This window comes from Cynoglossus semilaevis, chromosome 8, assembly GCF_000523025.1.
Source record: "Cynoglossus semilaevis isolate Cse_v1.0 chromosome 8, Cse_v1.0, whole genome shotgun sequence".
NCBI lineage: Eukaryota > Metazoa > Chordata > Actinopteri > Pleuronectiformes > Cynoglossidae > Cynoglossus > Cynoglossus semilaevis.
Genome location: NC_024314.1, coordinates 12,168,533 through 12,193,225, shown reverse-complemented (window position 1 = coordinate 12,193,225; position 24,693 = coordinate 12,168,533). Strand labels below are relative to the sequence as shown.

The window sequence follows — 24,693 nt, the reverse complement described above, 5'->3', positions numbered from 1 at the left end:
GTGATGGAATATTGCACAATTTTGAGACCAATTTTACGCTAACTTGAAGCCCAGAGACTCTTGGAAGTTATGTACAAGATGTACAAGGGCAAAGGTAAAAAGAAGATGAACCTAGAACAGTCATATCCTGTGAACAAGGGTTCACCTGAGGTCTAATTGTACACCAATGACAAGTGTTGAAGGAAAACAAGCGCCAGAAGGCAGCTGTTAGCATCTGGTAATATGAAGCTTTAGTGTAAAAGCAAGAATATAATGTAGGAGGAAGAGGAGAAGGAAGAGGAGGGGAGTTGAGGTCATTCTAATTCAGCAAATTAGGTTTTTAGAGAGGGAACAGAGTAGAGCTCCTTGTTCGAGGTTAGGTTGTAACGTACACTTACATAACTTCTGAACATCTGAAAAACATTTACTTTAATCACGAACCCCATAACCTCCTGCTGCACTTATTATCGCAACTGAACTCTTTTTGGTCCCTCGAGGCTGGTTTTCAGACAGTAAGTACAGAAAGAAGCAAACAGGAAGAGAAAGTCACACTGAGGTTTTCTCTGCACTGACTAAAAACAAAACGTCTGTTCTTCTTCTTTGTGTGTGTTCTGGTAGTAGTTCCCTACATGTTTGTCTTACAAGGACTTTTCTGATTTTTAAGCAAACGACACATGTGTACAATATAAGTGAATAAACAGGAAATGTTTCATGTACTTTTTTTGATTTTTATGGGTCAAACTCACTGAGGACAAGTTAAAGAGGACAAGCGACAGACAACCTGTCATTTTGCCCCTGAACACAGTTTCACCTCAGTCACTGTGAGAACCACGAGAGGCTCGTCAGCCCACAGGGACCTCAGCCGTGACAATCAGCAGCTCACACTCACTGTGAGCAGTTGTGTCACGGTCCTTATTAACGGCTGATCTATTATTCAGAAACAAATGACTAAGTCACATTGGAGACGAGAAAACAAACATCTTGAGGACCCGTCTCCTGACGCAGACAGGCAACAGGTTCTGTTCTAATGACATCATATTAAAGAACACACTCATGGTCCATTTTCTTCAAACTAAAGTTAGCAATAAGTTTGTACCAAAGGTGGTTATTTAGCATTTTTGGTTTTGATCGTTCCTTGTTCTATGACGACAGCTCATACAATGTCAACATGAGAAGACATTTAAATGAAGGTTTGTGTGTTTCCTTTCAGAAAGAAGTGCAGAATTAGGGAAAGCTTCTTACCATGTTCTAAATATACATTTTTGAACAACATCATGAACCATTTTACACCAGTTTCATAATTAATAATCAAATTAGTTCCACAGAAAGAAGCAAAAGAAAGAAAGTTATTTTTTAGCTAAAGACAAATGAGTGCAACAAGACCTAAAGATGTAGTCGTGACTTTAGGAACTTGGAGGAACCTAAGATATAAAATCTTCACACTGCTAGAAAAAAAAAATTGTGCAGGTTTGTCAGTTCTTCTCTGCACGTTTCAGGGCTGATGCCTGAAATCACTGATGTGAATGTTCACTGTGTGTGTGGGTGTGTGTGTGTAGAAGAGGGAGTGTGTGTTCAGATCACTGCTACATGAGTGGGCTTGTACAGCAGGGCGTTGCAGGCACTCCGCTCCTGTTCCTACGAGCTCAGAGACAACGCTGATAGAACTGCTTTTTTGTTACCTCCAGGCTACAGATCTGTGTGAGGATCTTCTTTTTTTGTTCTTCTCGGCTCGGCTACACTCTCACATTTCTCATTATCTGACAGTAATTTTCCACATCACAAATCAAATTTTAGGAGAGTGTGTGTCAGAGCCTGTTGAAATTCTGTGCCGTCAGGACACAATGTGATAACAGACGGCTACTGAAGCCTGTGAGTGCATGTCCAGGATTTTTTTATTATGTGTGTGTGTGTGTGTCCATGTTCTGGTGAGTCATGCCTTAGCTGTGAGCGTGCTGCGTGGTGTTGGTGTATGTGCTGGACATATTTAAGATGCGTAAGCTTGTTGCAGAAATGTGACTTTGTTACAGAACAAACAAAGTTTCTCTGAGTGTATATTCATTTTAAACCGATGAACTCAAACTTTTCTATGTGATAGTGACTTGTTGTCAGTCTGGGAGTTTTTTGGGTGCATGTAGATTTTCATTTCCCATAGGAATGCTTTAGAGCTTCTTTGGAATATCACTGGCAGATTTAATCAGCTGCTCTTTTACCTTCCAGCTATCTGTTTAGACGACGCCTGTAGGACTCCATCTTCTTTTTTTACCTCTCATTTGTCAGATTCTTCAAGTGTTATGGATGTTTCTTTACTCTCCAACCACATTTCTCCTCCTTCTCTTCATCACTCAGTCCATCTCTCTCTCTCACACACATCTCTGCTCCCTCTCTCGACCTGACTGCAAACTCTAGGGCCTCTGCTCTGTTGGCAGACTTCCATGTCATTACATAACATCGCCATCACTCTCCCTGAATCACTGCTGAGGAAAGGCTGACCTCTGCCAGGCCTCATATCTGATCATTGCATCTTAAATAAAGCTCAGAAGCCTAAGAACACTGTTTGTGTGGGATTACATTAATTTTTAATTTAATTTCTCTAAGCAAACAAGAGATTTGTGCGCCACAGCTCAAGATCATGTGCAAGCTGCTGTCATTAGGGCGAGGGTGGGAATGGAGCGGAATAAGATATTTATCTGTTTTATTTTCCTTCTGTTTACAGGCTGGAATGATGTAATCAGTCAGGGATTCAATGACGGCACCCGTGGTGTCAACAGTCTCTTCTGATGTCTATGGAACGGCCAGTTAGGCTGGTACTCTCCAAAAGAAACTTAGAATGGAGGAACAGTATTAACTATTGAACAGTATATGAAGGAACCAAAACCCCTAATGAGGGCTGTCAAACTATTTTAACAGGCTTGACGACTGTTTCAGACAGGTTGTCGGCTGAGACTTTGACATGCTGGCTGCCGAGATGTTATTTAAGCACAGGCTGATTTGGTTAAACAAAAACATTTTACTGCAGTGTATGCTAATAGAAAAACAAAACAATTAACTCTCCCTTCTTGGACCAAACATTCTGAACTTTCCCGTTTGAGTGCAGTCATGCAGCTTTTTGATAAAAAATAATGCTAAAGGTGAGTTGCACAGTAAACTGTTGCACGTATGCACAGTCTGCATATGTCAAACCCACTGTCTGGTCTCAGTGGCAGTGGAGTTAAACCACAGTGTGTGTCAGGATCTGGAACAGTCTGTTCTGACTGAGTTGAGTGGGTCAACTCCACTCAGATGTGGAGCAGAGTGCAGCAGGACCACTCTAACCCAGTTTTCTCTCCTGGCTCCAGTCTGCAGTCTCTGTGAGAGATCCTGGGCTGTGTTCTCTGCTCTTTCTTTCCTCTCACTCAAACCTCTGCGGCCTGGATCACAGCCCTCTGCCTGCAGACAGTCCTAAGGGAACAGCACTGCTACGCTTTGTCTGTGAGTTTGTGGGAGGGAGGGGTGGAAGGAGAGAAAAACGGGGGCTGGGGCTGTCACTCCCTGAAAACTAGAAAATTCATCAACCACACCCTTAAGTCCACCCTCCACTCTCTCTACAGGTCTCCTCAGGACAGACGCTGTCAACCAGGCTGCTCAGTCCCATCTGTGAAGTTTGTTAGGTGAAACCTCAAGCCACTGCACAAACTGTACAGTGCGTCTGCCAAAACCTCAGACTTATGAAAGAACGGTTCTTACAACATACAGTACACACACACACACACACACACAATCTCTATTCAATTCAGTAATGTACAGTTTATTTCTCCTTTTGATTTTTTGTTACATCTGCAGAAAACTTTCATAGAACCTTAATGTGTAAGTTATGACTATCTTTGGACTCAAATGGTCTGACAAGCGTTTTCACTTGGATTTTCTTAAGGACGAGCAGCAGCATAAGTATATGGAATGTATTTCAGCAAAAAAAAAAAAGAAAACTCACTTCTTTGTTGAAGTCAGTTTAGAAAATAGCTTGATGCTGCTGTTTAGGAATGCTCCCAATCTAATTATGATGCTGCATGACATTACGACTGCCCATCATCCTATTAAAAACACGGCCATTCTTCAGTTCAACACTGGCCGGGCATCACCTACAGCGAAGTTACCAAAATTAAACTGACTTGGCAACAGGTAGACTATTATTGTGTGTATGTGTCTACTCTGCAGTAGTGGTGGAAATAATTGCTAGACATGGGCTGTTGCTGCATAATGTAAATACTGCATATACTGTTGTATATATCTACACACATCTGGGTTAAATCCAGGGAAATGACTCTGGTTATTGTAGTATTATTAAATTAGTTGATAACATATTTTGTACTTAAACCAACACCATTTTGTAGACTAATGCTTTCTGTCCAATTCTAATAAAAAGTGACAAAATCTTCTTCTTTAGGAAGAAAAAAATGAATTATTATTTTATTATGTATTTTTTCTGTTGTTGTCAACTAATTTAGTAGTCAACTTATCAACTCCTGTGTCAATACCCAGAACAAATTTTAATAGTTCCATACACTGTCAGGGTTCACATGGAAACACAATAAAATGTAAACAGAGATTGACTTTACCTGAGGAGATTGCCATGTCCCACTGCACCAGACCGACAGAAAACTTCACATAGCAAGTTCAACGAGTCATACTCTCAACGAAGTGACAGGTTTACAAGAACAAAAAAAGAAAATAGCAGCTGCAGGAGGAGGCAGAGGAGAAGACGTCTGAGTGGAGAGGGAGCTTTTCCTCTCACTGTCAGCTCCACAGGTAGCAGAGAACCTCACATTCCCTGCCTCTGGATTGATCGTGTATCTGCAAGTGCGTGCATGCCCTGACAGAGAGGGCGTGTGTCGGTCGGTCGGTCTGTCTTGCACTGCTGCCTGGTTAACAACAAGGTCCACCCATAGGCTTCAGTTTCTGGATTACACCTATTTTGCCCCACCATGTTCCTGTGAACTTTCCGGAGCACATGTGGTTGCAGTACTTCTCTGAAGCAAAACCTCACACACACACAACCCCTCCTTTTTAATTTTTTTCCCTATTTTACCCGCTTTCGTTTTCTTCCCGCTCTGGAAAGTTATGCAATACTGCCATTTCACACACAACCCCCGCCTTCCTTGTCTCCCCCCGCCCCCTTCCTCCTCCTTCCTCCTTCTCCTGCAGCCTGTGTTGCCACGGCCATTCTCCACCTTATATATTTGTGAATGATCTAAATCACCTAATTGCACCAGGAACAACTGAGAGACATGTTGTGGCTGGAAAGACGAGAATGGGAATATCTTTGAGAAGGAACCTTGTTGTTGTGTCAGCCCTCAATAAAACTGACAGACTCTCATAAAAGTGCACACAGGCACACTAGTACACACTGATGTAAACATTTATCTTTGACCCTCATCCTGTGAAAACATCACATCTACACACACACATTTACAGGGCTGTGCTTTCAACAAGGAATGTCCCGCCTGGGTCCATGACTGGAGGAAGGAACCCAACAGGATAAACAGATTGCATAACCAAGACCCAGAGATAATGATTAGATAAGGTTTACTCCACTGAGTGGGCATTCCACTGTTTCACCACCGCTACATGTACTGCAACATACACATGCATCTACATGAAATACAATTCTCTCTGTGCTATAAAGATTGCTTCACGACAGACGAGCTCCAGCTTCACCTGCAGCAACATGTCGCTATTCTGCTGCTGAGAAGACTGTAAGAAAAAAGACCGACCTGAGAGGAGGTTGTTTAAATTTGGGAGTGGTAACCTGGGGCTCCGTGTGTGTGTATATATATATATATCTGTGTGTGTGTGTGTGTGTGTGTGTGTGTGTGTGTGAGAGAGAGAGAGAGAAAGAAACAGAGACAGAGAGTGTGAAAGTGTGTGTGTGTCTTTGTGAAGTAAACATTGTCCTGTGATAAGCGGTCACAGGACCACTGACTTTTCTTAAGGGTTGCAAACCTCATTCCCACATCATCTGTGGTTCACATGGTGACATCAATACACCTAATATTTTACGGTGACAGAGGCCGGCACACTGCAGAAATACATCTATGCTCTGAAAAAGAAGAAACAAAGCTCATGTACGTCTGTTTGCCGCTGCTGTTGTTTTCATTTGTGTCGCAAATGACTTTTTAGAGACTTTTAACAGACTTTCACACAGCTCATCCAAACTCTGGTGTGAACAAAACAAGTACAAAAGTAAATATAAGTGACACACAACCAAATGTGACCTCTGCTTTTAACCCATCATCAAAGTTAGCAGGGGGCAGCTTGAAGGGGGAGCAGTGAGTGAGGACGGAGACATGTTCAGAGCACCTCAGTGGTAACTTGGCAGCTGGTGGACTTGAACCTGAAACCTTCAGGACTCTAATGTGCCAGGTGCTAATTAAACGTTTGCAGCCAAAAGCAATAGAAACTGCCTCCGTTTATAAAAAGGAACAATGGCCAATCTTTTACTAGCCTTTGTACAGCCGTAGTGTACCCTGGTCTCCGCCCACAAAAGAGAACGCGGGTAGATTTACTATATCTCTGCTCAAATGCTCGGCAGTATCAGTCTGACGTTGTAAAGAAGAAACACTCAGGTCTGTCACCGTGACAACACAACACTTTATACTGTGGTTTTACACCATAGACTTTACAAAGGTCTTAACGAGAACAAAGCCATTCGTGAATTATCTGTGCGCTTTTGTCAGCAACTGTGGGTTCCATGTTATTTTTTTGTCTTTCTAATCTGATGATGCAATCAGAACCAACAACCGGAAATAACCACGTTAGATTAATTTCTTTTTAAAGAGAGACGTTTCCTGTCAAAATATCCCACAACATAAAAAATATAATTCTGTTTTGTAAAGCTACAGAGCCATCGTGGATATAAATCTGCAGGGTACTGGCCGATAGTTTGAGAAAAAGCTGTAACAAATATCAGGTCTAGATTGTGAGTACTAAGTACCTGAGATAAGGTTTTACCAGTTTTGGAAATTCATTTCTTGTGTCTGAGCTGTTATAAACAGTCCTCATCACATACAGAACACAGGGTGTTATACAAGAAGCCAGAAGTGCTGCCTGTTTTCTTAGTCAAATATCAATAACAGTAACCAAATGTCTGCCTTTATACGGTCTAATTAAACAAGCTGCCATTTAGTGATGATGATGATAATCAATTTCACTCTCTGGTTCACTTGCTCATTGGGAGGAATAACATTAAAAACATTAATGATGTCATTTCCAGTCTCACACAAAGAGTCAAACTACTCAGAACCATCCACTCAAATAACAAACATGAAAAGCATCTCATCCCCAAAGTTAAAAGTCGACACAAAGACTGCAGGACTATTACACACAATGCCTTCTTTCCTCACTTCTTAATGCAGACCTGGTCCGGTCTCTACAAGACCTGGACTCTCCACTTACAAATGAACAAGATGTACAGACACATAACTTCTGTTTTCTCTCTACTTTCTTCTGCAGCATGACTTATGCAACATGTTCTCCAAGCACATTTATAGCTGGAAGGAATTTATATTGGAAACAGGCCACCAGTGTGAAGGATGAGGAGCTACGGTGCGTCAAAGAAAGGAAAGCAGGCCGACGACATCTGTAACAGGACAGAACGGTGTTTCATTTGCATAGATACAGTAGCTCATATAAAACCTCCTGACAGTCTTGATATCAAACAAGTTCATCTGCTGGACTTGGGTGTTCTTTGCAGAGAAGAGCATGAGACTTTATTGGGGAAGAAATGTTTTCTTTGAATATGAAGGGGCTTCGTGACATGATCGCGATAAGGTTGAGATTGAGAAGAGTCAACTGTAAGGTCAAAGGTTAGGGAGGCACCTTGGCCACCAACGCCCCACAATCCACAGTTTACAACCTGGTTACAAGCAAATTAGTGTCCACATAAGCAAATCACCACTGAAGGTGAGATAAGTGTGTGACATCACATAGGATCACGACAAGTTAGAGGTAAAATTATTCTTGGAAAGGTTTCACATGCTAATGAGTGAGAAACTGACTCCTGTTTTTGTTTTGGTTGTTTGACTCACGTGTGTTTGACTCACCGTTCTTGCGCTCCTGCAGAGGCAGCAGGTTGGCAGCAGGCTGGAGAGACAGCTCCTGAAGCTCATTGGTCACTGCCTCGCTCTGAGGGCTCGAGGCAGAGCCTGGCGTCCCACTGACTTCCATACTTCCAGGACTCGGCTCCTCCCCTCCGTGTGGGTGTGAAGTTGCCAGGGTGATGGAGAGACCTGTGGCAAAAATAGGAAATTAATCTGAATGCACTCAGTGTGTCCTGAATGCATCGTTGGATCTGATTACAAAGAACAACAACATGTGGAGGAGATTAACTAACATGTGTGGCTGCATGTAAACAATAAACCTTCTCAGGATGCATTAGACAGCACCCTTGTCCTGAGCCAAACTGTTTTGTTAAGTCTAAAAGGTTTTGCATTGTCTGTTGACAGTACAAAGTTTACCAAAAACATGGCAATACAACAGGTCAAGGTGAGTAAAGTATAGAAAAACTTGAGAGCATTAAACGTATTATTACGTACAAGTTGGATTCATAAGGAAAAACTCCAGTGATATTTGTTTCTGAGTATTTCCTGCCCTGGTTAACAGGGCATCTTTTAGAGCAGAGGGTTTTAATCAGGTGCCCTCGATGCCCAGCCCTCCATAAACTTGGGAATAACCCTGACTTTCCAGTTTCAATTATAACAACGTTTTATTGTCAAATGGCAGTGAAATGTAGACAGAAAGATCTAATCTCACCCCGTGTTCCAAATCTATTATTGGACGAGAAATTTAATCCATTGGTTTGTCTAGAACTCGGCCAATCAGCAGTGGAAGAATTCAAGAGAATAAAAAAAATAGGGATAAGTGGTAGTCAGGGTATTATTGTACAGGCTATGACTGGCCAGTGTGAAGAAACTCTGCACCTTTCTTCCTCTCCACGCCTGAGTCCCATCAAGTACACAACACAAACAACCAGGCAGTGAGGAAGAATGTGAGGTATCAGGCTAATTCAGCCGACGGGGACAGATTTACATGGTTGAGCTTTTATGGCTGTTGTTGTTACACAGGTCAGCCTTTACTTTAACTACTGAACAACATAAAAATTGATTTTTTTTCAACATTTACTCATTTTGTAAGTTTCACTTTACAGCTGGGCGACCAAATTTCATAACGGTTTTGTGTGCCTGCAGGACAGTACACCTAGGGGAAAGTTAAAGAGTTTTTTTTAGTGAGAAAAACTTGACTTGACTAGTTAAAACAAACTAAATGCACACAAATTCACACTCACCCTCACTTGCTGCAGTATGCTGGATGTGACTGGTTGTCTTTCTTTAAATCTGCTGTTGAGCTCTGTTTTGACTTAACTCCTGCTCTCTTTGCAAACAAGGCTTTTCTGACTGTGGTGATCTGACATAGACTCTGTCATTACTGCACAGCAGGGGGGGAAACAACAGTGCTGTGTCGTCTGATGTGTTGCTCTCTTCTCTCACAATCAAACATTGTGGCATATGTTTGAATAAACACACACACCAAGACACCCCACACACTGCATGTTCTCATGTGACATCACTGGCCCTCAGGGTACTTAACAACATGGTGTAAGGATGTGGAGTTTTTCTTTTTTTTAAATTTAGAATCTGACAAATACTCCACATTTTCTTTGCATATTTAAGAAAGTTTGTGTTTGGCAGGTCACCAGCGTTTGGGACCTGCAATCATTAGCATAGCAATTTGATTTCTACTTCCTGCTATTTGAGATAGACTAGTTTCCTAGATGTAAATTACTTTGCCTCTCAGCCATACTATATTGTTCACCACCACCTATTCTATGATATCAATATTATTTACATGTATATATAATACTGAAATACACATTTGAATCAGTGAGAGTTGCTGCTGGGAGCTGTTAAAGTTCTATAAGAAGAGACGGCCTCTCAGGCCGAGACCCTCCTGCGGTAAACTGAGCTCCCCCTTTACTTAATTTAGATTCAGGTTACTCAGCTGGAATTGCAGGTCCAATCCGACCAGCGCCTGGATTCCAAAATAAACATCAAATAATATTGATAGAAAAAATTGTGATTTTTATTACATTTTATTTAAGTCTGGCGCCCAGGGTGTCTGACCAGTGGAAATTCTGGCCCTCTGACAAATATAGATGGTGACCCCAGTTTTAAAAAATAAAAAATAATAAATAATATATTTTTTATTTATTTAACCCCTATTTAAGACTAAGGCTTTTAAGACTAAGGTTTAAAATATCCTTGATAGTTTGCCTTACCAGACAAAGTCTGTTAGTCACGACATCACCCGTGAGCAAGTTCTTTCATATCTCAGTCAGGAGTAGGAGAAACTCTGAGTCAGCAGACAAGAGTATACAGTTACATATGTTTAAATCCAGATGATCATATTAGACGGCAGTCTGCAGATGTGAGTGACTCTGAAGAACCAGAAGAAAAATGGCCCAAAGAGCCGAGAGCCTCTCCACTTACAGTGAGAAACCAAAACTGGAAAATGATCCAAGTGTGGAATGAAATAACAATATAGTCAATGATGATGACAGGAATCCAGCAGGCCATACAATGAAGTGCTGACTTAGAGAATACAGTTAGACAAAATAATATTACAAGGAGGTGACTCAGTTCCTTTCACAGTCCCTGGATAATAGGATCTCACAGTGTATCATATGTATTAGTGCAAACCACTGTGATTTAACTGTGACGTAATGTTAAAAGTGGTTTTAAGAAGTGATGATCTGTGACTCATGTAGAAAACATCAATTTCAGTTAAATGGACCAACATATTTGAATTGATGCCATTCCTACCTATATTTCACACAGACCCTTAGCTGCAGTTAAGACTGCAGACTATGCTGCTCAACTCCATTTATTTTGATGAGACATGTTTTTTTATTGCTCTGTCTTCACATTACACATTAAATTCAACCTCCATCCGACTCTAGTGACTCTAGTCAAAAGATACGGAAGAAAACAGATTATCTCCTTTGGTAAATTCTCATGACAACAACAGATGCTTCATCTTTAGTTCCTAAACAGACAGCTGCAGTTCAAACATACACGGTGTGTACTCTTCTGGTGTGAGGCAGTAGAGATTGACATTCACATCCTTCTCCGCAAGCATACACCAACTTCACACAAGTTTGCGACACACAGTGATACACACCTGCTGACAGTCAGACTTTCTTCACCATCTCACACACTGAAAAACAACTAGTATCTAGACTTCAACCACCTTCTCAGTTCCCATCAGGCAGGTACAGGATGTGGCAACCTGCCGCCGTACCAACGGTACGAACTAGGCCTTGCTTTAGCTGCTGAGTCAGGTCTATGACCGTCCAAGAAACTACAGAATTTGCTCAATGATACTGTAATGTGCAATTATATAGACTGGCATGACAGTGCTGTGGTTAAGGCTTCAGTGTCATCAGGATCTTGACAGATTAGTCTGAGTGAAGCATTTGTGTTCTTCACAGAGCATTACTACCACTATAGTTGTGCATTGTATTCTATATATATTTCAATAAGAAAGACTAAAGGTAGAAAACGTATTTACGGTAGAGCCGTAGAAGGTTTTTATGACGTTTATTTTACCCAAGCTTAGTATACTGCTGTTGCTTACCTTTGCTATGAATTCCTTCAGAGGCGATTACCCATTTCAGAAGAACACAGCTTCAACTGGTTCTGAAGAGGAGAACAACAAAAGAATGAGGCTTCATCAATAAACACCTTATTATTATCTGCTTCTGTCCTAAACCAATGTCTCCATTACTTTAACGATTATTGTTCGATAGTAAACAGGGCGTGTGCATGAGATAATAATGCAGCCGATTAGAGGAGGCCAGAGGAAAATAAACAAACAAACAAAGACAACGACCAGACAAAATATAAAATAGCCCATGTCACTGGAGGCCTGTCCACAGATGTCACAGAGAGCAGCAGCTGCAGAGGCAGCCAGCTGTCACTGTCCAAAACAGACAGGCGGACATACTATGCTATTGTTAGCATGCCGGAGTGGGAGTTAACCCTCCGCAGCCTGTATACAATTTGAGGTCATGCTACTGGGTAAAATACAACATAAATTTCATGGAATTACTTAGATTACATTAACGGTGACATTGCATACTTCTTCCTATGAGTGGCTAACAACCGGGCCCTTCTAAACAGTCTACCCAAGTTAGCTTCATTAGCACATGCTAAACCATAACTAGACACCAACTGCGAGGCGCTACTGTTCTGCGCAGTTACGTCACATCTATCAGAAGCATAAATAACAAATAAAGTATTGGAAATTAGTAAATAATACGTTTTCCCCTTACTTGTCATGGTCTTTGGCCCTGTATGTTGTGTTTCTGTGACGGTAAACAGCTTTGGCATCACACCGACACTTCCGAATCACAAAGGAAACTTTAACCGGAAAACCCTCCTCTTCGTCGGACGCAACAACTCACTTCCTCCGTCAGTGTCGTATATCCCTTGACAGTTAACTGGTACAGCGGCTATTTCAAACTACAGCGGCCCATGGTGGAATTCAAATGTAAAATACAGCTCTTAATGTTGTGTAATATGTGCACAAAACGTGGTGACAAGAGTGAAATTAAAATAAGGAAGTAATGCCGTACTGAAAACAATGGATCAGCTTGCTCGGTCTTTGTCTTCCTCTAGCGTTATTACGTGTGTACTACAAGAGCTACAGGTTTAGATTTTTTCTGTTTCCTTACACTGGGGAAATATAGTATAATCTGGATGCTATGGTCAGTTTTAACATCATTATTGAATCTACTGTCACAAATTATCGTTTTATATATAATGTTTACATATTACAGTATCCAAATACTATGTAATATCCTACATTTAGATTTGAACGAACGAGTGATCCGTCCATCTGATAGAAAGAAATTTACATTTACATTTTTTAAAATAGTGTCGCTTCGGCCCAGAGGCAATGTCTCTGTCATTGGTGTGGAACCCCAGGGTTCACCTCCTGGGCAAGATCGAATCCCGGTTAGGGCGGTTGGCGCCTTCCAGTGGACTCACCACCCGCAGGAAGGTTCTTGGGGGCACTGGTACGGTGCAGTGTGATTTGGGTGGTAGTCACGGAGACTGCTGCCCCCGCGACCCGGCAACGGATAAGAGGATGAAAATCAGTAGATGGATGGATGGCTGGATTTAAAAAAAATAAATGATCTGACAAAGCAGTCCAAATAAAAAGTAAACAATATTTTTAGATGTTGTTATCAAGAAAAATATTTCAACAACCGCTTACTATTTGTTTAATAAGTTCAAAACCTTTACACATTTTACTAAAACGTTGTTATTTTGTCAGAGCTACAACATCCTGTTTGTCACCGGCTACGGCAAGCGAGGAGTGTCATAGAGCTTCAAGTGATACGGGGTAGTTCCACAATATCAACACTGAGGAGCAGCAACTATGTCGGAGCAGGAGTCGCTGAGGTGCTCCAGTGCCCGGAACCGTGGAGGTGTCCAGAGGGTCGAAGGAAAACTGCGGGCCAGTGTGGAGAAGGGAGATTATTATGAAGCACACCAAATGTACAGGACTTTATTTTTCAGGTAAATGGAAACCATTTTCAGTCGCTTGTCATTTGGCTGTGGGGCCTCAGTTTTTCAGATAATTCCGTTGTCAACCGTGCTGCCGGTACTTGCCCGCTATTGATTGGTTAAAATTCACTAAGTGCAAACCCACTCTAAATATTCGGGCTTTTCATTGGTCAGGTGTTGTGGCAATCTTCACCACAGCCAATTATGACCAGTCTGTTAGCTTGTGGTTAGCAAAATTGCTTCGGCTAATTATCTAGCTGCCGTTAGCAACATATTGCCAACCAATGACAGCTGAAGCAGTTTTGTCTGAGTTAGTAACACGAATTAGCCAAGAAATGTTTGTTCTACGTGGTTAATGGCAGTATACAGTCGCAAAAGTCTAGTCATTGAAACGTTACTACATTTTACATATAACCGAACTAACTGCCCGTTTGTGTTAGCCGGTTAGCAATAAATTGCACAGCCGATTGCGATTGCTGAAAATAGCTTATCTATCTTCATTATCTACTTCAAGCTTATCTACTTCATTTATGGGAGGTTTATAGTGTAATTGTTACACAGATATTGGTTTAACTTACTAAAGCTGGGAAATCTGTTCTACGCTACAGTGTTACGTTTTCATTAATTTCATATGTCAGTCTCAACAGTAAACATACTAATACTATGATTTGCTGTCAGGGAAGGTTTAAAAAAAAAAAAGAAAAGATTTATTTGGTTGTTTTTCAATCCAAACTCATTAACCTCATTAACTCGTAGCCAAGATGTAACTTTCATGTATTTTGTTGTTAATGTATTGGCATTCGGCATATTGTCATTCTATATATATATATATACATATATATATATATATATATACACACACACACACACACACACATGAATCTTGAGACAAAAACGTTAAACTTGTTTTTTTAAGCTACCAGCTAACCTCTTTAACATATTTATTCCTTTGACTCTGCTGTCACTTCTGATTCTGGCTACTAACCCTCACAATCATGTCATTTACACTTAACCCCACTTGTGAATATTTAGATGATCAGAGGTTTGTCTTCCATCAGGTACATGTCACAGGCAAAGCATGCAGAGGCCAGAGAGCTGATGTTCAATGGGGCTTTACTCTTCTTCAGTTATAACCAGGTACATGTCATGTAAGAGATTTCTGCACGTACGTCGTGTTTTGAGCATTAACATGGTCATAGCAAGTTGAGGTCACATTCCTGTGTAATTATTAAACATGTGTTATACTAAATATGTCACACCATTCTGCTTTTATTTATAGCGAAACAGTGCAGCAGATTTATCCATGTTGGTGCTGGAGGTGTTGGAGAAGTCTGAGACTAAAGTTGAAGAGGAAATATTAGGTGAGAAGTCACATTGAGGCTGAGAAAACGGCAGTGTGTGCACGAGAATCAAGAGTTTGAATTAAGTCATCCTAACGGAGGCCTTCTCCGCTTTTCTGTTTGTTGAGCAGATAGCCTGGCAAAGCTCTTCAGCCATATGGACCAAAACTCACCAGAAAGGGTCACATTTGTGTCCAGAGCCTTAAAGTGGTCCACAGGAGGGTCCGGAAAGTTGGGTCACCCAAAACTGCACCAGTTACTCGCTGTCACCTTGTGGAAAGGTAATCAGTGATTTCTTTTCCCCAGTCTTGTATAAACAGGTCTGTTTTTAATATATATTAACACTAACACTCCTGAAATGTTTGTTTTTGTTTTGTTTTCCAGAGGAAAACTACAGTGAGTCTCGTTACCACTTCCTGCATTCGTACGACGGCGAGGGCTGTGCACAGATGTTGGTGGAGTATTCAACATCACAAGGCTTCTGCAGTGAGGTGGACCTGTTCGTGGTGCAGGCCGTCTTGCAGTGCGTCTAAACATTACTTATTATAACATTATCTTGTTGGACTGAGCAATGTATCGAGTTTTCAAGAATTATATAATTATGTTTTTACAATATTGACTTAATATAAAATATCCATTATATCCACATCAATAACTCTGCCATAAAATTAAATTCAGGAAACCGAAGAGGTTATTATTTTATGTCTATGAAGATTCTTAGTCATCCAGGACATGGTCAAGGTTGAAGGCAACAGGACATGAAATTTTCTCAATAAGACGTTTTGCCTCTCATCCAAGAGGCTTCTTCAGTTTTCTTTTAAGCGATAGCTCTTTTTTCTTTCTGTGCCCCTGCCTCTCTTCCTCTGTCTACTTTCTCACACAGAGTGACAACATGGCAAACACACAGCAGAACATTGACCAATTTACAGGAGAGAAGAAAATGTTGTTTGCCAAACAGAAAATTTGCAGTTTAATATTTCAGAAAAGGTTTGGATTTAGAGTGTTAAATAAGCAGCAGTGGTCTTTGTCCAAAATGCTGAAAGCCAGATCAAATCAAAAGCTTAACTGCTTGGTGGAAGCTTGGACGCTATCTTCCAGCTCCACAGACTCTACATGATCCCACAGTTATGTTTCTGGCTTTGTTTTTCTACTGTGGCCTTCAGGTTCCTCTGCTTAAAGAACAAAAACAGTGCATCTATGGTGTTCAGCACATACACAGAGAAACACCCGTCCATAGAGAAGGGCCCTCCCTTCGTCCAGCCTCTACTAAACTTTATCTGGTTTCTGCTGCTGGCAGTGGATGGGTGAGTGGGAGTTATTATTTTCATTACCCATAAACCTTGATATTGACAGACGTAAATGACAAAAATTGCATTTTATATTTGATATGTTTCACTTACTGTTTCCCACAGGGGTAAATTAACCGTTTTCACAGTGTTATGTGAACAATATCAACCTTCCCTGAAGAGGGACCCAATGTACAATGAGGTGAGTGATAATGACACTGCTTTGCATGTGGTAACGGTCAGTGACAGACTGCAGCCTATGTACTGTATATCATGTACAGAGTTTGATTGTATATCATTTAAATTATTATAATAATTTCATTTGTATATAACGTCGCATTGGACTTTATTTATGGACTCTAGCCACATGCACATGATTATTAGTACCAGGGAAGTTTATTCTCACTGACCTTCTATTGATTGACATCATAATAATTAGTCTTATTTAATAAGAATTTCTCTTTTTTTTCCTTTTCTCCGCTGTGCGTCATTTTTCCTTCAGTATCTTGATAGAATAGGGCAACTTTTCTTTGGTGTTCCACCCAAACAGTCTCCATCATATGGTGGGCTGCTAGGTGAGTGATCATCTTCTCGTTTGTGCAGATTGTTAACCTACAGTCATTTTGATTTAACTCGTTTATTTCACACCACTCTGTCACCTGGTGCAGGAAACTTGTTGAACAGCCTGATGGGTTCAGTCGAGGAGGACGACGGGGCTGAAGAAGCCCAAGAAGACAGCAGCCCCATCGAGTTGGACTGAGCCTCCCTGATGGCCGCCAGGAGAACACAGAATCACAAACATGACAGAGACCTCTGTCAAGTCCCTTCATCACCTCCTCAGAAGTGAGGAATCAACACGTTTTTTGCGTTTTCAGAGGGAGTGCTGTTCCTAAAAACCTCAACTGTCATGTATAAAGTAGAATAAATTAAAAAAGAAAACCCTGTCAGCACTCCCTGGATTGAAACCGCCATGAACAGCAAACTCTTCCCTGGTTTGAATAATTAAAGATCAAATTATTTTATGTTAACGCTTTGGTTGTTGGAAACCTTTCTCTATTTGAAGGGTCTGTGGGGTTTTTGTTGTTGTTTTTTTTTTTTTAACAAACTAAAAATTATCTTTGTGAAAACTGTTATAAAGAGATGAGGGAGATTGTACATTTGGTAAAACACAGAACCTCCTATATAACATGGATGCCATGATTGAACGAAACTTTTATTTGACTAACTACAGCTCTTTTATTTTGTCCTACCCTGCTGTTTCCATTAGGAGTCTTATCTGTCAGATGTAAGTTATAAAATTTCAGTTCAGTTTCTCACCTCATGTTTTTCCACAGTCCTCTCATAGGTCAATGTGTAAAATTACTGTTTTCTCCTGTTTCTCGCCTCTCTGAGATGTTTCTCCAGGAGAATTTTACTGTTCTGGTATCACCCGCTGTTGATGAGTCTGTAAAGTAATAACTGACAGAGGAGACAAAATGAGGCAATGTGATAAAAATCTGGTTTTGACTCATTCTTATTGTACACATTTCAAGAAAAAGTGGCTGCTCACCTGCTCTTTACTTCAGGTCAAATTCTTCTCTTGGAGGTGAATCAATGACACGTTAGGTCTGTTTCCAAAAAATAAAGAAGCTGCTGTTGCTGACCAGTGTTCACTTCGTCGCTCAGTCCCAGAACTTGTGTGGTCCAGGCCTGGACCAACCCCGGTTCCTGTAGTGGCACTGGATCAGTCTACGACCTGTAGACCTGTTTGCTGTTTTAGAATTTAAAGAAAAGCACTAAGGTTGGGGGGAGTTCCTGTCACGTCCAATTTGTCCTCATCTTCCAGTGGAGATTCATTTAATGTACTTCAGTATAATCAGAAGAAAATGCAAAAAAATAGAAAGTTTAAAATCTAAGTTGAAATACCATGAATAAAATATATTCTTCATACAGTCGTGGCTGAACCAATGTCAGTCCTCAACAAAGACTTAAGAGAATGAGAGGTCAAGGGATAGGAGCGGTTGGAGGTGGTGTGAACTTTGTAGCTCCTTTCTTTCAGGCTGGAATGTCTGAGTCAACACTCAATTACCTCACCTGTCACCATACTAACTTTCTTGGGATTTAATAGCAGCACTGAGTTGCATTACTGCCACATACTGAGATTCTTTTTTTTAGTTGTCCTTAAAAAGCTCCCAAAGAAAAAATCATTTCCCCACTAGCATTAGAGAGAGTGTGACATTAGCTGTACATTTAAAAACATCAGGACTGAACATAATTAAAAATATTTCGAGTTTTCTTCAGTTTGACTTTATACACAGGTATCAATCCACCAGGATTGAACTATTGAGTCAGTAATAAAGGGTGTCACCAAAGCCCAAGACTGTGTGTGTGTGTGTGTGAGGGCATCATCACAGCGTGTATTCCATTGATTTCTTTCTTGATGAACTGGAGGGAAGTGTTTGCCTCTCAATGATTCACTAAATAAACTAGAAAAGAGAAGAGTTGGAGAAAGTCTTGAACCAAACTTCCTGTCATTTGTCTCATCCAGTTTCTGTGGTTGATGAGGGTCTGATGCTAAAGAATATTTCATCTGTCCAAATGTCAGTCAGTCAGTCAGTCAGAACTAGGTGCTTAACCAACCTGGAGAACCAAACTATACACACACACAGGCAGTGTTTCAATATAGTGCAGTTTATTTCTACAAATACATAAAGATTTGAAAGTGACAAAGCAGACTGACTGACATTTGATCTTCATAGAACCTTTTCTATGCTTCAGTCTTAGATGCTGTAACTTAGCTGTGACTCATTGCATGTTCTGATAAACAAGTGCAGCCTATATTGTCCAGCCCACATGGGCTGCAGCCAACACCAGACCATGAATCAGAAGTATGTTAGCCTCTACCTGCACTTGCTGAAGTGTCTGCCAAGATGTTTCAGGTGTAGTCGCTGCAGCGCTATGGAGTTTGTCAACTTCTGGCCAACAAGTGGGCCCAACATAGACTAAGTATGAATGGGGGCACAGCGACAGTGTCGATCTGTATCATACCAAAGGACTGTCTCCTGCAATGTTTTCTCTGGTCCGATTCTTCTGTTGGCACAAAGCCCATGTGTTAAGAACAAGTTTGTGAGCTCAGGTTCTGGACTGCAGCATCAGTCTCTGGACCGTGTCTGTCAGGTGGGTCAGGTCTGGCTGCTGAGCCTGGTGCTTGATGTGCTCCAGAGTTCGAACCTGGGAAAAAAAACACTTAAATACTTTGTCTGCAATAATATACATTATACATTATACATCAGGGGTTAAAAGTGAGATGAACTCACAGAGATCCGTGTTTCACAGTGTCCATGTTTGTGGCTGAGGTTCCACAGGTTGACGGCCAGCTGACTCAGCTTGTTGTTCCTCAGGTCGCCGTGAGCCAGGAGAACGCTGAACAGAGAGAAGGCCATGGTGCTCTGACGGCGCACGTACTGCTGCGAGGGGAAAACAAGAAGGACACACTGAAACAGTTCAGGCTCCCAGGTTGGTTGTATGGTTGTAGTACATGTAACTGCAGTACATGTGCCACTGATGGTACTCAAGCCCCCCCCAGTGGTAGGTGGTGGAATATGACACAATACTGGAGACAGGTCAAACTACAACTCTAAAAAAACAGAGGAATCAGGAGAATAAATTGGGTTTATAGTTCCTCATATGAACTAATCTTTATATAAAGAATTTAGCATTTTTGTTTAAATTTCCATGGCCATAATGATGAAAAGTAAACATAAACCAGTGCTTCTGAGCATCTCCCACCTCTTCACGACCCAGTGTCTTTAGGTGATCTAGGACCTGTCCAATCAGAGTCTCGCTCAGCTTGTTGATTTCTGACAGAAACTTTGGGTCTCCTCCGTACAGAGTCTCGTTGGAGTCCACTGAGTCCAAGAGAACGAGACAGAGAAAACATAAATGTCTGTGTCATACAGTACAAACCACTACCTCAGTGTGTGGGATGTTACCTTTGGGGACAGAGTAAATGTAGGTCTCCTGGCTCATGGCTGCCAGCAGGGGCAGTGCACTGACGTAGACCCGCATTTTAGCATCACTGTTTTCCTCCCAGGTGTAATCCTGGACCATGTTGAGCAGACCACGGACCAGGTAGAGCACGCCATGCTCTGGATGATCCTGTAGACAGTTACAGGTGCCCAGATTAGTAAAGAAGACACGTAATCTGTTAAAAACAGACTGAGCTGAGGAAATAGACATTACAGGGATGACTAGAAGAGTGGCCAGGAAGTTGTTGACAAAGTCCAGCAGGAAATTCTCAGAGGAGCGTAGTTTGCCTTCAATGCTGATGGAGCGAGGAACCTCAGGGAGAACACTGACGGCTGCCTTCAAGAAGGCATCAGCTGTAGGGAGGGGTGGGCGGACGGAAGTAGAAAAGGTCAAATAAGAGGCACAAATGTAGGATGTAGGTACAGAGATGAATAAAAAGTCAAGGAAATACGAAAGAATTTCCTGAAAAAATAACGTTTGAACAGGAGGCCTTCACTTGTCAACTTGAGTGAAATGTAGAAACAAATCTTAGTTTTCACCTTGAGAGAGACACTGATTGGCCAGTGCCACCTGACCAGAGAGCAGGTAGAGGTTGAGACGACTGAAGATGCTGCTGAGGGACGGGATGGTGATGAAGCTGTAGGCTGCACAGGCCTGGACAAACCACAACAGAGGACCTGAGACTGGACCTTCTGTAAATCTCTAAACACAGGTGAGAACATGCAGTGGGAAAACCCTGACTGATGCTGACACTTCCACTCACCCTCACAAAAGCCGCTGTCTTCCGTGAGTGATTGCCCTTCATCACCCTCCTGGTCTCCATGGCCAGACGGTTCACCGTCTGGAAATTCAGACAGGAGTTTGAGCATCAAACTGATGAGGAAGCATCAGCGTTAATGATAAAAGGGTTTGTACTGACGTGAATGAGTTGAACCAGAACTGGCTCCAGGTTACAGAAGGTGGCTCTGGCCTCCACGCAGAAACTCAACTGCTGCTCAAAGTCCCGACCAAAGGACACCTGAGCAGAAACAGAAATGTTGCTGAGCAGAGAACAAAAACAAAGATTTTGTCCAAATAAAAAACTGTGTAGCCTAGCTTTAACAAATCAAACTGTTGTGAGTATGTTCAATATATCATTACAGACTTCCATTACAACATTTAGCAAAAGCACCAGCTCCATTGAAAAGAAGAAATGATAGCTCACCATGCGGATAAAGCCGATTATTAGCAGAGATAGTGATCGTTTCTCATCCTCCAGAGTGAGGGCGCTGCAGACCGAAAGGTCATGGATATTTACTTACTCAACTGACAAATATAATAATTCATTAAATGAAATCAGTAATTAAATGGAGGACACCTACTTCACAGAGTCGTGCATGGCCTTACAGATGTGCAGCATGGCGTTGAGTATGACTGGGTCTCTGGTCAGGTCCACCTGGTGTCTGCAGGAGACACATATTACAGTCATATTCGAGGTAACATAAAGGTGAAGGAGAGTTGGATGTTACAGTTTGTGCATAAACTGAAATGGCCTTTTACTTGATGAAGACCTCCATGATGGACCTGCAGACCTCCACCCTCACACTGTCCTTCTGGAACATGTCTAGAAATGGCAGGAAACGCTCCTGCAAAACAACCATTCCTGAATGACTACTCGTCCAAAATCTGATCCGTCAGTGGACTCATCAACTTCTCCCACCTCGGGGTCACATCTACCAGCATATATATTTGAGCATTTATACTTTTAAATAATGTGCAACAAAATGGTGAATGATGTTTGGTTAATGGTTAATGACATTTACACTCAATGCTGTGTATAACTGTAATTATGATTGTTCCTAACATCTACTACATCTACAACTAAAACAATCTGCAAGATTTTTAACATTTAGCTTCTGATTGGTTAAAACTCACCATGGAGAAAAGGATGGAGAAGTCATGGAAGTAGGTGAGGATCTTTCTGATCACTGACTGGAGCTGCAGTCAAAAATAACACTGAGTCAGCACAGAAGAAGAGGTAGAAAAATAGTGTCCGTTTGAGCTTTTTACCTGAGAATAAGCGTCTTCAAACGCTCGGTCCGGGGTCATGTGTTTGATGATGTCAGCCAACACGGTGTTGACCTCACGTTTCTTAATAAAATAAGAAAAACAGATGATCAGTCTTCATTGAATCAACTGAAAATTTTGGTTAAAGACTTGTATTAAACAAGAACCATTTCCCACTAAAAGACTGGAATTATTTAGTTAAAAGACTGAGACTAAATCAAAATAGTTTGTCAAAAGCAGCCATTAAGACTCTGGAATGAGAAACCGCCTGTGTGTCCTTCTGTCTTTTACTCACTGTAAAGTGACGGCAGGTGAACTCCACCCAGATTTCAGCACAGATTATATAATCCTAAAAGAAAATACCACAGCATTATAATCTGAAGCATTTTCCCTGAGAATATTTCATTCTGAAAAGCAGTCTTGTTTTTACCTGTGGACTGCGGACCTTGGTGATGACCTTCCAGGCCTCGTTCAGGATAGTCAGCCTTTCAGATTCTGGAGGGTCGGCACAGGCCAGACTACGACCCAGAGACCCGAACAACAGATGCTAAAGGCAGGGCGGTAGATTATATGTTTGTTTTTACAATTCAGTTCAACCAATCAGCACTGCGGGATTAATCTTCATCTTCCAACTGACCTTAGGGAAGCCAGTTTCATCACAGTCTTTAATCATCCCGATAAAGTCAGTGGCTCTGGCTGCGACGAACTCAGGCCTGAATGCCCTCATAACTGAATTCAGCAGTAAAGCACTATGGGAAAAAACACAAGACAAAAAAAAATCACACATCAAATCTCTTTGCCACACATCTGTTTTACTGTTTTTTGGGCTCTTGACCTTTATGTTGGTAAAAACACTCACTTGTTTCCCAGCTTCTTGCATCTCTCCATCATTTCTGTCAGCAGATGCTATAATTGAGATGTAACACAAAGATGTATAAAACAGTACCATTAGCAGCAGCAGTTCGTACAGTGAGTCCTGTGTCTTCCTGTACCTCTGGGGCTCGGTGGGCGATGCACTGCAGAATCCAGCTGATGGCAGGTGAGTACAGCGTCAGGTACTCGGGTATCTCCACCCTCTGGACCACCAGCTGACTCCGAACGCTCTCCCCGCTGATCTGACGAAAGGTTGACAGCAGGTCGAAGAAGTTCCTGTCCAGGCTGTCTTTCAGGTGCGGAGCCACTTCAATGCCCACCTGGAAAAAAAACAACACATCCCACGGAATGTCACTTATAGTGTCACTAACCCTAACCCTAACCTTAACCCTAGTGTCACTGCCAATAATCAACGCTCTTCAGGTGTGTGATCATTGTCCAAAATAAAGAAGTAAACAAGCGTCTCACCCTGCAGAGGTAGGCTCTGGTGTACGCAGCCACCAAAGGGTCTCCAATCCCTCTAATCATAGCTGTCAATCGAGGGAGGGTCTCCTGAATGCCTCTATGAAAAGACAGGAGACATAATGGACAATATTGATTCTCTATAGTGGTTCAAACTACTGCTCAGAGAGAAGGAAACTCACGTTTTGTTGAGGAAACGGTTGCACTTGAGAATTGCTGTCTCCACATATCTGTTCAAGAAGGTTAAAGCACAAAATGACCATAAGGGGGAGTCCTTTGTCTCTAGGATTAAAGATGACATTTTTGTGAAGCTGTACAAACCTGTGAAAAATCACAAATTAAGCTCTAACAAAACAAAAGTAGAAACATATTGTATCCTCTATAGTCTATCTCTAAAGGATGAATTAGTTAATGTCAAAACACAATAATGATTTGAATAATAAGCACAGGCCTGAGATCAGTTTACGTGATCTGAGATCATGTGCTAATCCTAGTCAGAGCACAGTTCTGTCTGACGTTGGTAAAGGATACAGTCGAGGCAGCAACTCTCTGATGGAGGCGATCTTAAAGAACCAGTTAAGACAGGTTTCTTTGGCCGTGTCGCTTACATCATCCACCGTGAACGACTCTAAGTAGAAAGAAGACAAGACAAAGCAAATCAACAAGAGTCACCTACACAAGAACCACCTCTGTTTCCTTCAGGATGGACATGTCTCAGACTTACCTGGCAAAGGTCTGGGATCTGAACACATGGTCCAAATTCTGTCATACACCAGGCCACCTTTGATATAATTGTTTACAGAGTGAGTTGTGTTATTCATCAATACGACCTGAGCTAAATGACAGCAGGTCTGAATCTCACCAAAGGTGTCCAGGATGTCAGTGATGAGAACAAACTTGCTGGGATAGAACTGGATCACTGAGGTGTCAGACAGGAGCTTAGAACACTGAGATAGTGAAACATATGTAGACACAATTAGACACAAATGTGATATAAATGTGCTTTTAAAATTAAAGAGTTTTTTCCCCCATTAAAGACTTAAGACCTGAATGACAATCTTCAGAGCCTTGACCTTCTGGTCTGAGCCCCAGGCCTCC

General features: G+C 41.6%; 3 protein-coding genes across 3 annotated transcripts in view; 1 reads left to right on the top strand and 2 right to left on the bottom strand.

Annotated features, from left to right (window-relative positions):
- Positions 1-12,547, bottom strand: part of mrtfab (myocardin related transcription factor Ab) — a 33,877-nt gene extending 21,330 nt beyond the window's left edge. The window contains 3 exon segments of the mRNA XM_025057907.1: positions 8,055-8,240; positions 11,644-11,705; positions 12,341-12,547. Of these exon segments, the coding sequence (XP_024913675.1) occupies positions 8,055-8,178 (124 nt within the window). The 5' untranslated portion in view covers positions 8,179-8,240; positions 11,644-11,705; positions 12,341-12,547.
- An 835-nt stretch (positions 12,548-13,382) lies between these two features.
- Positions 13,383-18,135, top strand: get4 (guided entry of tail-anchored proteins factor 4). The gene is made up of 9 exons (XM_008314810.3): positions 13,383-13,592; positions 14,639-14,717; positions 14,860-14,941; positions 15,052-15,201; positions 15,305-15,443; positions 16,084-16,224; positions 16,333-16,408; positions 16,709-16,781; positions 16,875-18,135. The coding sequence occupies exons 1-9, from the start codon at positions 13,453-13,455 to the stop codon at positions 16,964-16,966; spliced, it is 972 nt and encodes a 323-aa protein (XP_008313032.1). The 5' UTR covers positions 13,383-13,452; the 3' UTR covers positions 16,967-18,135.
- Positions 18,136-18,857: 722 nt separating this feature from the next.
- vps35l (VPS35 endosomal protein sorting factor like) overlaps positions 18,858-24,693 on the bottom strand; it is a 7,954-nt gene continuing 2,118 nt past the window's right edge. Inside the window, exons 8-31 of the mRNA XM_017034009.2 lie at positions 24,642-24,689; positions 24,458-24,542; positions 24,320-24,376; positions 24,127-24,223; positions 23,778-23,825; positions 23,602-23,695; positions 23,253-23,453; positions 23,120-23,166; positions 22,898-23,009; positions 22,691-22,807; positions 22,556-22,609; positions 22,264-22,344; positions 22,129-22,191; positions 21,754-21,839; positions 21,576-21,656; positions 21,419-21,482; positions 21,134-21,232; positions 20,978-21,055; positions 20,754-20,868; positions 20,428-20,567; positions 20,178-20,343; positions 19,975-20,093; positions 19,503-19,652; positions 18,858-19,416 (exon numbers count right to left, since the gene is read on the bottom strand). Of these exons, the coding sequence (XP_016889498.1) occupies positions 19,318-19,416; positions 19,503-19,652; positions 19,975-20,093; positions 20,178-20,343; positions 20,428-20,567; positions 20,754-20,868; positions 20,978-21,055; positions 21,134-21,232; positions 21,419-21,482; positions 21,576-21,656; positions 21,754-21,839; positions 22,129-22,191; positions 22,264-22,344; positions 22,556-22,609; positions 22,691-22,807; positions 22,898-23,009; positions 23,120-23,166; positions 23,253-23,453; positions 23,602-23,695; positions 23,778-23,825; positions 24,127-24,223; positions 24,320-24,376; positions 24,458-24,542; positions 24,642-24,689 (2,301 nt within the window). The 3' untranslated portion in view covers positions 18,858-19,317. The remainder of the gene's footprint in view (positions 19,417-19,502; positions 19,653-19,974; positions 20,094-20,177; positions 20,344-20,427; positions 20,568-20,753; positions 20,869-20,977; positions 21,056-21,133; positions 21,233-21,418; positions 21,483-21,575; positions 21,657-21,753; positions 21,840-22,128; positions 22,192-22,263; positions 22,345-22,555; positions 22,610-22,690; positions 22,808-22,897; positions 23,010-23,119; positions 23,167-23,252; positions 23,454-23,601; positions 23,696-23,777; positions 23,826-24,126; positions 24,224-24,319; positions 24,377-24,457; positions 24,543-24,641; positions 24,690-24,693) is intronic.